The following is a 13,819-nucleotide window of genomic DNA, read 5'->3' as shown; positions in this document are numbered from 1 at the left end:
ATAGGAGGGGACTGGGAGCACTGGGAGGGGATTGGGAGGGATTGGGAGGGGATTGGGGGGGACTGGGAGGGACTGGTTTATACTGGGAGGGGACTGGGGGGGAATTGGGGGGGACTGGGAGGGACTGGGAGGTACTGGGAGGGAGTGGGAGAAGTATAGGAGGGGACTGGGAGCACTGGGAGGGGACTGGGAGGGGATGGGAGGGGGTTGGGGGGGACTGGTTTATACTGGGAGGGCACTGGGAGCAGTATAGGAGGGGACTGGGAGCACTGGGAGGGGGTTGGGAGGGACAGGGAGGGACTGGGAAGGCCCCAAGATAGATTGGGAAGGGACTGGGAGGTGACAGGATAAAGTTAGTTTTTACTGGTTCTTACTGGTTTGTACTGGTGCTTACTGGGAGGCGCTGTGCAGCACTCCGAGGGGCATTTCAGCAGCCTAGAGCCTTACTGGGAGCACTGGGAGTTACTGGGAGGGAGCAGAGCCCTACTGGTTATGGCTAGTAGGATTATTGATGCTTACTGGTTTATAGTGGTCCTTACTGGTTTATACTGGCCCATACTGGCAGGCACTGTGCAGCACCCTGAGGGGTGTCCTGGGGTCTTGAGGTCTTACTGGGAGCACTGGGTGATACTGGGAAGGATCTGGGCCTTAGCATTTATCAATACTGGTTCCTAGCAGTTTATACTGGCCTATACTGGTCCTTACTGGTTTATACTGGTCCCTAGTGGCAGGCACTGTGCAGCACCCTGAGGGGTGTCCTGGAGTCTTGAGGGCTTACTGGGAGCACTGGGAGCTACTGGGAGGGAGCAGAGCCTTATTGGTTATTGCTACTGGCCCATACTGGTTTATACTGGTTTATACTGGTCCTTACTGGTTTGTACTGGTCCGTACTGGCAGGCGCTGTGCAGCACCCTGAGGGGTGTCCTGGGGTCTGGAGGTCTTACTGGGAGCACTGGGAGCTACTGGGAGGGAGCAGAGCCTTATTGGTTATTGCTACTGGCCCATACTGGTTTATACTGGTTTATACTGGTCCTTACTGGTTTGTACTGGTCTGTACTGGTAGGCACTCTGCAGCACCCTGAGGGGTGTCCTGGGGTCTGGAGGGCTTACTGGGAGCACTGGGAGCTACTGGGAGGGAGCAGAGCCTTATTGGTTATTGCTACTGGCCCATACTGGTTTATACTGGTTTATACTGGTCCTTACTGGTTTGTACTGGTGCGTACTGGCAGGCGCTGTGCAGCACGGTGACCGGGACGCTCTCCACCCGCGCCGTGCTGCAGACCGTGGGGGTCGGGGACAGCGCGGCCACCGCCACCGGGGCCACCCTCACCTGGGTGCTGCGCGGTGAGTCCACCCAAAATCCCCCTTTTTCACCCCAAAATCGGCTCCGGCACCCCCAAAAACCCCTAGTTTCACCCCAAATGTCCCCTCGTCCCCCCTCTGTTTTTCGTTTTGGCCCCAAAATCTCCAGTAGTGGCCCCAAAACCCCTCAAAATGTGGCGACCCCAAATCCTTCATTTTCACCCCCAAAATCCCCCTTTTTCACCCCAAAATCAGCTCCGGCACCCCCAAAAACCCCCGATTTCACCCCAAATGTCCCCTCATTCCCCCTCTGTTTTTCATTCTGGCCCCAAAATCTCCAGTAGTGGCCCCAAGACCCCTCAAAATGTGGCGACCCCAAATCCTTCATTTTCACCCCAAAATCTCTCTTTTTCACCCCAAAATCAGGTCTAGGGCTCCTAAAATCCCCCGGTTTCACCCCAAATCTCCCCTCGTCCCCCTCCAGTTTTTTGTTTTGGCCCCAAAATGCTCAGGTTTCCCCTCAATTTGGTGACCCCCAAACCTTTCTTTTCTGCCCCAAAATCGCCCTTTCTCACCCCAAAATCTCCTGATTCCCCTCCCTGAATTCTTTTATACCCCCAAATTCCGTGATTTCACCCCAAAATCTCCTGATTTCACTCCCCAAATCCCATTGCTATACCAAATCTCTTTGATTTCACCCAAAAATCTCCTGATTTCATTTCCAAATTCTGTATTTTTCCCAAATCTCCCTGCTTTCACCCCAAAATCCCCAGATTTCATTCCCAAATTCTCCTTTTTTTTCCCCAAATCTCCCTGATTTCACCCCAGAATCTCCAGATTTCATTGCCAAATCCTATATTTTCCCCAAATCTCCCCAAAATCTTCAGATTTCATTTCCAAAGTCTCCTTTTTCCCAAATCTCCCCGATTTCACCCCAAAATCTCCTGATTTTATTTCCAATTTTTCCCAAATCTCCATGATTTCTCCCCAAAATTCCCTAATTTCACTCCCCAAATCCCATTTCTAACCCAAATTTCTCTGATTTCACCCCAAATTTTCCAGATTTCACTCCCAAATTCTATTTTTTCCCAAATCTCCCTGATTTCACCCCATAATCTCCAGATTTCATTCCCAAACCTCCCTGATTTCACCCCAAAATCTCCAGATTTAATTCCCAAATTCTACATTTTTTACCAAATCTCACCGATTTCACCCCAAAATTTCCAGATTTCATTCTGAAATTCTGTATTTTCCCCAAACCTCTCTGATTTCACCCCAAAATCTCCAGATTTCATTCCCAAATCTCCTTGATTTCACCTCAAATCCCCTAATTTCATTCTCAAATTCTGTATTTTCCCAAATCTCCCTGATTTTACCCCAAAATTCCCTGATTTCATTCCCAAATTCTACATTTTTCCCCAAGTCTCCCTGATTTCACCCCAAAATCTCCAGATTTAATTCCCAAATTCTACATTTTTTACCAAATCTCACCGATTTCACCCCAAAATTTCCAGATTTCATTCTGAAATTCTGTATTTTTCCCAAGTCTACCTGATTTCGCCCCAGAATCCCCAGATTTCATTCCAAATTCTCTTTTTTCCCAAATCTCTCTGATCTCACCCAAAAATCTCCAGATTTCATTCCCACATTCTACATTTTTTACCAAATCTCAACAATTTCACCTCAAAATCCCCTGATTTCATTCCCAAATTCTGTATTTTCCCCAAATCTCCCTGATTTTGCCCCAAAACCCCCCGATTTCATTCCCAAATCTTCCTGATTTCACCCCAAAATCCCTTGATTGAATTCCCAAATTCTCTTTTTTCCCAAATCTCTCTGATTTCGCCCCAAACCCCCCTCATTATCCCCAAAATTTTCCCATATCCTTTTTCCCTCCTGGTTTAATTCCCAAAATCTCCGGATTTCACCCCAAAGTTTCCTCGCCCCCAAATTTCCCTGATTTCACCCCAAAATTTCATGATTCTGACTTAAATCTTTTGGGGTGACCCAAAATTGGCGGATTTCACCCCAAAATTGTGTCCCCGCAGATGGGGTGGGGATGGTGACGCGCATCATCTTCGCCTGGCTCCAGGGGTGAGCACTGGGGGCACTGGGAGGGACTGGGAGCACTGGGAGGGACTGGGAGGGGTCATTGGGGTTACTGGGAGGGACCGGGAGGGGTCACTGGGGGGACTGGGAGGGACTGGGAGCACTGGGAGGGACTGGGAGGGGTCATTGGGGTTACTGGGAGGGACCGGGAGGGGTCACTGGGGGGACTGGGAGGGACTGGGAGCACTGGGAGGGACTGGGAGGGGTTTTTGGGGTTACTGGGAGGGGTCACTGGGGTTACTGGGAGGTACTGGGAGTTACTGGGAGGGACTGGGAGGCGTCATTGGGCGTACTGGGAGGTACTGGGAGGGGTTATTGGGGTTACTGGAAGTTACTGGGAGCACTGGGAGGGATTATTGGGATTACTGGGAGTTACTGGGAGGGTTCATTTGGCTTACTGGGATGTACTGGGAGGGGTTACTGGGAGCACTGTGAGGGGCTACTGGTTGTTACTGGTTATCACTGGGGCTCTTCTTGGTCCATACCAGTCCCTACTGGTCCATACTGGTTTATATTGGTCTATATTGGCTATAGGGGGTCTGTACTGGTCTATACTGGTTTATACTGGTCCGTGCTGATCTGTACTGGTCCATACTGGTTTATACTGGTCCATACTGATTGGTACTGGTTCATACTGGTTGGTACTGGTCTGTATGGGTCCATACTGGTCTATACTGGCCTGGTTTGTACGGGTCCATACTGGTTTATACTGGGCCATACTGGTTTATATTGGTATATACTGGTTGGTACCAGTCCATACTGGTCCATACTGGCTTATACTGGTCTGTACTGGTCCATACTGGTTTATGCTGGTCCATACTGGTTTATACTGGGCCATACGGGTTTTATACTGCTCTATACTGGTTGGTACCAGTCCATACTGGTTTATACCGGTCCATACTGGTTTATAGTGATCTATAGTGGTCTGTACTGGTCCATACTGGTTTATACTGGGCCATACTGGTTTATACTGGTCTGTACTGGTCCGTACTGGTTTATACTGGTCCATACTGGTTTATACTGGTTGGTACCAGTCCATACTGGTCCATACTGGTTTATACTGGTCCACACTGGCTTATACTCGTTCATACTGGTTTATACTGGTCTGTACTGGTCCATACTGGTTTATGCTGGTCCATACTGGTATATACTGGTCCATACTGGTCCATACTGGTTTATACTGGTCTGTACTGGTCCATACTGGTTCATACTGGCCCATACTGGTCTGTACTGGTTTATACTGGTCCATACTGGTTTATACTGGTCCCTCCCCCCACAGACCCTCCCTGGACTGCGAGGCCAAGCAGTGGCGGTGAGTCACGTGACCTCCCGTTAACCCCGCCCCTCGGCGCTAAACCCCGCCCCTTGGCGCTAAACCCCGCCCCTCGGCGCTAACCCCGCCCCCTTTGCGCTAACCCCGCCCCCTTTCTCGGTGGCCCCGCCCCCTTGCAGGCTGGCCGCTGACGTCATCAACGACGCGGGGCTGCTGCTGGAGCTGCTGGCGCCCGGCTGCGGGGGGGCGGGGCCTCTGCTGCTGGGCGTGGCCGCCGTCGCCAAGGTGTGACGTCATAGGGGGCGTGGCCTCGAGGGGTTGGGGGCGGGGTTTGGGGGATTGGGGGCGGGGTTTGGGGTGGTTGGGGGCGGGGTTTGGGGGTTCGGGGTGGGGTTTTGGTGGGTTGGGGGCGGGGTTTGGGGGCGTGGGGGCGTGGCCTGTGGGGTTGGGGGCGGGGTCTGTGGGGTTGGGGGCGTGGCCTGTGGGGTTGGGGGCGGGGTTTGGGGGTTGGGGGCGGGGTTTGGGGTGGGAGGGGGCAGGGTTGGGGGGCCTGGGGGTGGGGGTGATGTCATAGGGGGCGTGGCTTCGTGGGGGCGGGGCTTGTGGGGGTGGGGGCGGGGTTTGGGGGCTTGGGGGCGTGGCCTGGGAGGTTGGGGGTGGGGTTTGGGGGCTGGGGGAGGTGTTAGAGGGGTACTGGGAGGCACTGGGGGGGTACTGGGGGGTACTGGGAGATACTGGGGTGGGACTGGGGAATACTGGGAGTATACTGGGAGATACTGGGGGGTACTGGGAGAGTACTGGGGGGTACTGGAGTGGTACTGGGGGATACTGGGAGATACTGGGGGGCACTGGGGGTGTACTGGGAGGTACTGGGGGGGTACTGGGGAACACTGGGAGTATACTGGGGGGCACTGGGGAGTACTGGGGGATACTGGGAGATACTGGGGTGGGACTGGAGAGTACTGGGAGTATACTGGAAGATACTGGGGGGTGCTGGGGGTGTACTGGGGCATACTGGGGGTATACTAGGTGATAGTGGGGCATACTGGGAGATTACTGGGGGGTACTGGAGTGGTACTGGGGGGTACTGGGAGATACTGGGGGGTACTGGGGTGATGTCAAAGGGATATTGGGGGATGCTGGGAGATACTGGGGGATACTGGGAGGCACTGGGGTGCCACTGGGTGCCATTAAGGTCCCATTGGGTGCCCCTGGGCGATACTGGGGGATACTGGGAGCTACTGGGGTGGCGTTCTGGTGGCGCTGGGAGGCACTGGGGTGGTACTGGTCGTTACTGGTTCATACTGGGAGCCAACTGGTGTCCCCAGAGCGCGGTGGCGGTGGCGGGCGGGGCCACGCGGGCGGCCGTGGCCGTGCACCAGGCCCGCAGGGAGAACGCGGCCGAGGTGAGCGCCAAGGACGGCAGCCAGGTGAGACTGGTTTGGACTGGGACAAACTGGGAGCACTGGGAGGGGCTGGGGAGGGCGCTGGGAGGGGCTGGGAAGGGATTGGGGGGGGTTGGGGGGCACTGGGAGGGACTGGGAGGGGACTGGGAGGGAGCGGGGTGGTGGGTGGGGTTACTGGGAGGGACTGGGAGGGGTCACTGGGGTTACTGGGAGGGACTGGGAGGGGTCACTGGGGTTACTGGGAGGGACTGGGAGCACTGGGGGTGGGAGTGGGATGAGGAGAGGGCAACTGGTTTGTAATGGGAGCTCTGGGAGGGGAACTGGGAGCACTGGGAGGAACTGGGAGGGCAACTGGTTGGTACCGGGAGCACCGGGAGTGGAACTGGTTCATACTGGGAGCACTGGGAAGGGAACTGGTTCATACTGGGAGCACTGGGAGGGGAACTGGTTCATACTGGGAGCACTGGGAGGGGAACTGGGAGCACTGGGAGGTAATGGGAGGGCAATGGGCTCATACTGGACTTAGTGGGAGGGGAACTGGTTCATAATGGGAGCACTGGGGGGCAAACCACTTCATACTGGGAGCCCTGGGAGGGGAACTGGGAACACTGGGAGGACCTGGGAGGGCAACTGGTTGATACTGGGCTTACTGGGAGTGGAACCAGTTCATACTGGGCAGAAAGGGAGGAACTGGGAAGGTGACTAGTTCATACTGGGAGCACTGGGGGGCAAACCAGTTCATACTGGGAGCACTGGGAAGGGAACTGGCTGGGAGCTGGGAGCTGTAACTGGTCCGTACTGGCCCATACTGGCCCGTACCGGTCCATACTGGTCCGTACTGGTCCATACTGGTCTGTACTGGTCCATACTGGTCTGTACTGGTTCTTACTGGTTTATACTGGGCAGGAGACGCTGGTGAACGCCGTGGGGCTGCTGCTGGCGCTGCTGCTGCTGCCCCTGCTGGAGGGGCGGCCCTGGTGAGAGGGGCGGGGCTTAGGGGGGCGTGGCCACAAAATGGGCGGGGCTTAACGGAGGGGGCGTGGTTTGGGAAAGGGGGCGGGGCCTGGGAAAGGGGGCAGGGCTTGGCAGGTCAATAGGAGGAATGGAGGGGGTGGGGCTTAGCGAAGGGGGCGGGGCTTATCGGAGTGGGTGTGGTCAGACGAAGGGGGCGTGGCCTAATGGTGGGCGTGGTCTAGGAAGGGGCGGGGCCTGGTGGGACCCCAAGGTCAATGGGGGGACCTAATAAAGGGGGGCAGTGCCTAATAAAGGGGGTGGGGCTTAATAAAGGGGGCGGGGCCTACCAGGTGGGCGTGGCCACATCAAAGGGAAGGGGCGGGGAGCCCCAGGGGTTGATGGGAAGGTCCCGAGCCCCAGGGGCTGATGGGATAGGGGAGGACTTTCACTTTCACTTTCGTTTTTGACCATGGGGTGGGGAACCGCGGGGGCTGATGGGATGGGGGCGCCGCAGGGGCTGATGGGAAGGAGCAGGGAGCCCCAGGGGCTGATGGGAAGGCTCCGAGCCCCAGGGGCTGATGGGATAGGGGAGTACTTTCACTTTCACTTTCGTTTTTGGCTATGGGGTGGGGAACCCCGGGGGCTGATGGGATGGGGGCGCCGCAGGGGCTGATGGGAAGGGTCTGGGAGCCCCAGGGGCTGATGGGAAGGCTCTGAGCCCCAGGGGCTGATGGGATAGGGGATTACTTTCACTTTCGCTTTCGCTTTCACTTTCATTTTTGACCATGGGGTGGGGAACCCCAGGGGCTGATGGGATGGGGGCACTGCAAGGGCTCATGGGAACGCATGGGGAGCCCCGGGGGCTGATGGGAAGGTCCCGAGCCCCAGGGGCTGATGGGATATGGGAGTACTTTCACTTTCACTTTGTACTTTCACTTTCGTTTTTGCCCATGGGGAGCAGAAGCTCAGCGATTGGCTGGGGAACCGCGGGGGCTGATGGGATGGGGGCGCCGCAGGGGCTGATGGGAAGGGTCGGGGAGCCCCGGGGGCTGATGGGAAACGTCCCCGCAGGCTGAGCTGGGTGCTGGTGGCCCTGCTGGTGGCCGCCCACCTGGGCTGCAACGTGAGGGCGGTGGGGGCCCTGTGCCTGCCCACCCTCAACAGGCCCCGCCTCCGCCTCGCCCTGGGCGGGGCCTTGCGGGGAAGCCCCGCCCCCAAGCCCCAGGCCACGCCCCCCGGCGGTGACGTCATCGGCCTGCCCGTGCCCGGCCCCGAGGAGGTCAACCCCCGCGAGCCGCTGCTGCCCGGTGAGGCTGGGGGCACCCCGGGGTGTCACCTGGGGTCACCCGGGGTCACCTGGGGTCACTCGGGGGTCACGTGGGGTCACCCAGGGTCACGTGACGTCACCCCTTTGTCACCCAGTGTCTTTGTGTCACCCCCGGGTCACCCGATGTCACCCTTTTGTCACCTGGGGTCACCCAACGCCACCCAGTGTCACCCGGTGTCACCCTTTTGTCACCCAGCGTCACCCTAGTGTCACCCAGTGTCACCTGGTGTCACCCAATGTCACCCAACGCCACCCAATGTCACCCTACGTCACCCCCTTGTCACCCAATGTCACCTTCTTGTCACCCAACGCCACCCTCGTGTCACCCCTTGTCACCCAACTTCACCCCTTTGTCACCCAATGTCACCTTCTTGTCACCCAACGGCACCCAGTGTCACCCCCGTGTCACCCAGCATCACCCTTGTGTCACCTGGGGTCACCCAATGTCACCCAACCTCATCCTTGTGGCACCTGGGGTCGCCCAGTGTCACCCAACGTCACCCTCGCGTCACCCCTCGTCACCCAACATCACCCAGTGTCACCCAATGTCACCCAACGTCACCCATTGTCACCTTAATGTCACCCAACGCCACCCAATGCCACCCAACATCACCCCCGTGTCACCCATTGTCACCCAACATCACCCTTTTGTCACCTGGGGTCACCCAACATCACCCAGTGTCACCCAACGCCCCCCCGTGTCACCCAGTGTCACCCAGCATCACCCAGTGTCACGCTTGCGTCACCCAGTGTCACCCAATGTCACCCAACGTCACCCTCATGTCACCCAGCATCACCCTTGTGTCACCCAACGCCACCCTTGTGTCACCCAATGCCACCCAATGTCACCCTACATCACCCCCTTGTCACCCAACGCCACCCTTGTGTCACCCAGTGTCACCCAGCATGACCCAGTGTCACCCTTGTGTCACCCAATGTCACCCCACCTCATCCTTGTGTCACCTGGGGCCACCCAGTGTCACCCAGTGCCACCCATTGTCACCCAACATCACACTTTGGTCACCTGGGGTCACCCAACGTCACCCAGTGTCACCCAGTGCCACCCAGTGCCACCCAGTGCCACCCAACGCCCCCTAACGTCACCCAGTGCCACCCAATGCCACCCAGTGCCACCCAACGCCCCCTAACGTCACCCAGTGCCACCCAATGCCACCCAGTGCCACCCAGTGCCACCCAACGCCCCCTAACGTCACCCAGTGTCACCCAGTGCCACCCAGTGTCACCCAGTGCCACCCAGTGCCACCCAGTGTCACCCAACGCCCCCCAACGCCCCCCCACGCCACCCAGTGTCACCCATCACCCCCGTGTCACCCAGTGTCACCCAACGTCCCCCCCCAATGTCCCCCCCCCCCCAGGCTCCAGCACCCGCCTGCGCCTCCACCTGGGCGCCCCCCTCCACCGCCTGGTCAAGAGGTGAGGAAAGGGGGGGGGAGGGGGCAGAAATTGGGGGCCGGGGGGGGGTCCCCAAATTGGGGAGGGGTCCCTAAATTGGGGGGGGGTCCCCAAATTGGGGGGGGGGTCCCCAAATTTGTCCCCGCAGCGTGGCCGAGCTGAGGAAGGCGGCGGAGTGCGGCACCCGCGACTACCTCATCGTGCTGCGGCCCAGCCAAGGTGGGGGGGGGCGGGGAGGGGGGGGGTCCCCAAAATTTTGGGGGGGGGGTCCCCAAATTGGGGAGGGGTCCTCAACCCAACGGGGGGGTCGCCAACTCAATGGGGGGGTCCCGAACCCAATGGGGGGGTCCCCAACTCAATGGGGGGGTCGTCAAGTCAATGGGGGGGTCGCCAAATCAATGGAGGGGTCCCCAACCCAATGGGGGGGTCGCTAACCCAATGGGGGGGTCCCAAACCCAATGGGGGGGTCGCCAACCCAATGGGGGGGTCCCAAACCCAATGGGGGGGTCGCCAACCCAATGGGGGGGTCGCCAACCTAATGGGGGGGTCCCCAATCCAATTGGGGGGGTCGCCAACTCAACTGGGGGGTTCTCAACCCAACGGGGGGGTCCCCAACCCAATGGGGGGGTCGCCAACCCAATGGGGGGGTCCCCAACTCAACGGGGGGGTCCCAAACCCAATGGGGGGGTCCCCAACCCAATGGGGGGGTCCCCAACTCAACGGGGGGGTCGCCAAGTCAATGGGGGGGTCTCCAACTCAACGGGGGGGTCGCCAACCCAATGGGGGGGTCGCCAACTCAATGGGGGGGTCGCCAACCCAATGGGGGGTCCTCAACCCAATGGGGGGGTCCCCAAGTCAATGGGGGGGTCGCCAAGTCAATGGGGGGTTCCCAACTCAACGGGGGGGTCCCCAACTCAATGGGGGGGTCGCCAACCCAATGGGGGGGTCGCCAAGTCAACGGGGGGGTCCCCAACCCAACGGGGGGGTCCCAAACCCAATGGGGGGGTCGCCAAGTCAATGGGGGGGTCCCCAACTCAACGGGGGGGTCCCCAACCCAACGGGGGGGTCCCCAACCCAACGGGGGGGTCCCCACCCTAACGAGGGGTCCCCCCCGCCCCCCCCCCCCCCAATAGGCTGGGTGGGGGTGGGGCTGCGCCACGGGGCCCCCCCCGACACCCCCCTGCGGGCCTGCGCCCACGCCCTGCTGCTGGAGGAGCTGCTGGGTCCCGACCTGCCCCCGGGGGCACCCATGGGTGCTGCCCTGCGCCGCCTGCAGCACCGCCTGCGCCGCTGCCGTGAGTGCCGGGCGGGGGGTCTCGGGGGGGGTTTTGGGGTCCCCGTAGGGGTTGGGGGGGGTTTGGGGGTCTCTGGGGTGGTTTTGGGGGGGTCCTGGGGGGTTTGGGGGTCTTTGGGGTGGTTTTTGGGGGTGTTCTGGGGTGGTTTGGGGGGGTCCTGGGGGGGTTGGAGGGGACCCTAGGGTGGTTTTGGGGGGTCTTTGGGTGGTTTTGGGGGTCTTTGGGGTGGTTTTGGGGGTCCTGGGGGGGTTGGAGGGGACCCTAGGGTGGTTTTGGGGTCTTTGGGGTGGTTTTGGGGGGTCTTTGGGTGGTTTTTGGGGTCCCTGAGGTGGTTTTGGGGTCTTTGGGTTGGTTTTGGGGGTCTTTGGGGTGGTTTTGGGGTCTTTGGGGTGGTTTGGGGGGTCCCCGAGGTGGTTTTGGGGGTCCCTGAGGTGGTTTTGGGGTCTTTGGGGTGGTTTTGGGGGTCCTGGGGGGGTGGAGGGGTCCCTAGGGTGGTTTTGGGGGGTCTTTGGGGTGGTTTTGGGGGGTCCTGGGGGGTTTGGGGGGTCTTTGGGGTGGTTTTTGGGGGTCCCTGAGGTGGTTTTGGTGTCTTTGGGGTGGTTTTGGGGGTCCCTAGGGTGGTTTTGGGGGTCTTTGGGGTGGTTTTGGGGGGTCTTTGGGTGGTTTTTGGGGTCCCCGAGGTGGTTTTTGGGGTCTTTGGGTTGGTTTTGGGGGTCTTTGGGGTGGTTTTGGGGTCTTTGGGGTGGTTTGGGGGTCTTTGGGTTGGTTTTGGGGGTCTTTGGGGTGGTTTTGGGGTCTTTGGGGTTGTTTGGGGGGTCCCCGAGGTGGTTTTGGGGGTCCCTAGGGTGGTTTTGGGGTCTTTGGGGTGGTTTTGGGGGTCCCTAGGGTGGTTTTGGGGGGGCTCCGAGGTGGTTTTTGGGGGGTCTTTGGGTTGGTTTTGGGGTCCCCGAGGTAGTTTTTGGGGTCTTTGGGGTGGTTTTGGGGGTCTTTGGGGTGATTTTGGGGGGGCTCCGAGGCGGTTTTGGGGTCCCCGAGGTAGTTTTGTGGGTCTTTGGGGTGGTTTTGGGGTCCCCGAGGTGGTTTTTGGGGTCTTTGGGGTGGTTTTGGGGGGGCTCCGAGGTGGTTTTTGGGGGGTCTTTGGGTTGGTTTTGGGGTCCCCGAGGTGGTTTTTGGGGTCCCTAGGGTGGTTTTGGGGTGGTTTTGGGGTCTTTGGGGTGGTTTTGGGGTCTTTGGGGTGGTTTTGGGGGGGCTCCAGATGATTTTGGGGGGGTTGGAGGGGTCTCTAGGGTGGTTAGGGGGGGCTCCGAGGTGGTTTTTGGGGTCTTTGGGGTGGTTCTGGGGGTCCTGAGGGGGTTGGAGGGGACCCTAGGGTGGTTTTGGGGGTCTTTGAGGTGGTTTTGGGGTCTTTGGGGTGGTTTTGGGGTCTTTGGGGTGGTTTTGGGGGTCCTGGGGGGGTTGGAGGGGTCCCTAGGGTGGTTTTGGGGGGTCTTTGGGGTGGTTTTGGGGTTCCCAGTGGGGTTTTGGGGTTCCTGGGGCACTTTGGGGGTCTTTGAGGTGGTTTTGGGGCTCCCTGGGGCCATTTTGGGGCACACAGTTGGGTTTTTGGGGGTCTTGGGGATGGTTTTTGGGGTCCTGGGGTGGAATTTTGGGGGGATTTTGGGGTTTTCAGATGGTTTTGGGGGCTGGTTTTGGGGTGGTTTTCCTGGTTCCTGGCCTTGCGTTTGGGGCTCCCTGGGGCCATTTTGGGGCTGAAAGTTGGGTTTTTGGGGTCCCGGGGACGTTTTTTGAGGTCCCAATGACATTTTTTGGGGTGCTGGGATGGGATTTTGGGGTCAGAGGATGGGATTTTGGGGTCCCCACCGATGTCCCCGTTGTCCCCCCCCTCCAGCTCCGGGCTCGGTGCCGTGGGCCGCATTGGCCGAGAGCTCGCGGCTTTGGGATGACGTCATCGGCCCCGCCTTCTTACGCGGTAGGTGACGTCATCGTGACGTCATCACGACGTCATCACGTCGGCGTGACGCCATCGCCTTGGCGTGACGTCATCCCGTACCCTCGTAGGCTTGGCCAACGCCGGTTGGCTGACGCACCGGCACCAGCTGGCCCCCGACGAATGGCGGCTCGACTGGGCGGGGCTGGAGGGCGGGGCTTCAGAGGATAAGCCCCGCCCACCTTGACCACACCCTGCCCCCACCCCCACCCTCCTGCGCGCCTTATTTCCCCTGAAACGGCCCCAAAACGGCGCGAGGAGCGAAAATAGCTTTTTTTGGACAACGGGATCAAATTTCCCCAGTTTTGGGGGGGGGATTTACGAAAATTCGCAGTTTTTTTTATCCCTTCCGGATGTTTTCCCACCCAAAAAGCAAAGTTTGAGGATGGTTTTGGGGTCAGTTGGGACGGTTTTGGGGTATTTGGGGGCAACCTGGATGTTTTGGGACATTTTCGATGAAATTCTTCGGATTTGGGACATGCATTTGAATTTTGGGGCGAATCGGGTGTTTCAAGACATTTTGATGATTCATAAATGCTTTGAGAAGATTTCAGCAACGTTTTGGGGTTAGTTTGAGACGTTTTGGTGTCCCTGAGCGTGTTTTGGCGGCGTTTCTGGGTGGTTTTCACCTTATTTGAAGGATTTGAGGGCATTTTGGGGGACAAACGACGTTTTTGAGGATTTTGGGGGTAACAACAGCATTTTGGGGGCGTTTTTTCACATTTCCGAGGTAGCTTTGGGGTAATTTTAGGG

At 58.8% G+C, this 13,819-nt stretch overlaps 1 protein-coding gene and 2 long non-coding RNA genes across 3 annotated transcripts; 1 reads left to right on the top strand and 2 right to left on the bottom strand.

The window, feature by feature from the left end:
• Positions 1-492: 492 nt before the first annotated feature.
• Positions 493-13,623, top strand: RUSF1 (RUS family member 1; the record flags this gene model as incomplete). Its single annotated transcript, XM_084502287.1, has 13 exons — positions 493-531; positions 1,230-1,344; positions 3,351-3,396; positions 4,691-4,723; positions 4,864-4,969; positions 6,013-6,114; positions 6,997-7,067; positions 8,116-8,351; positions 9,748-9,805; positions 9,933-10,003; positions 10,918-11,079; positions 12,968-13,048; positions 13,138-13,623. The coding sequence occupies 13 exons, from the start codon at positions 493-495 to the stop codon at positions 13,251-13,253; spliced, it is 1,236 nt and encodes a 411-aa protein (XP_084358413.1). The 3' UTR covers positions 13,254-13,623.
• On the bottom strand, positions 8,414-8,830 carry LOC311426069. Its single transcript, XR_014686576.1, has 3 exons — positions 8,739-8,830; positions 8,564-8,665; positions 8,414-8,512 (listed from the first exon to the last, which is right to left on the bottom strand). It is a non-coding gene; the product is annotated as an uncharacterized lncRNA (long non-coding RNA).
• On the bottom strand, positions 8,907-9,704 carry LOC311426068. Its single transcript, XR_014686575.1, has 3 exons — positions 9,263-9,704; positions 9,169-9,190; positions 8,907-8,943 (listed from the first exon to the last, which is right to left on the bottom strand). It is a non-coding gene; the product is annotated as an uncharacterized lncRNA (long non-coding RNA).
• Positions 13,624-13,819: the final 196 nt, after the last annotated feature.

This window comes from Aythya ferina (assembly GCF_964211825.1).
Source record: "Aythya ferina genome assembly, chromosome: 37".
Taxonomy (NCBI): domain Eukaryota; kingdom Metazoa; phylum Chordata; class Aves; order Anseriformes; family Anatidae; genus Aythya; species Aythya ferina.
Note: the sequence above shows the minus strand (reverse complement) of the source record. Positions and strands in the feature narration are given on the sequence as shown.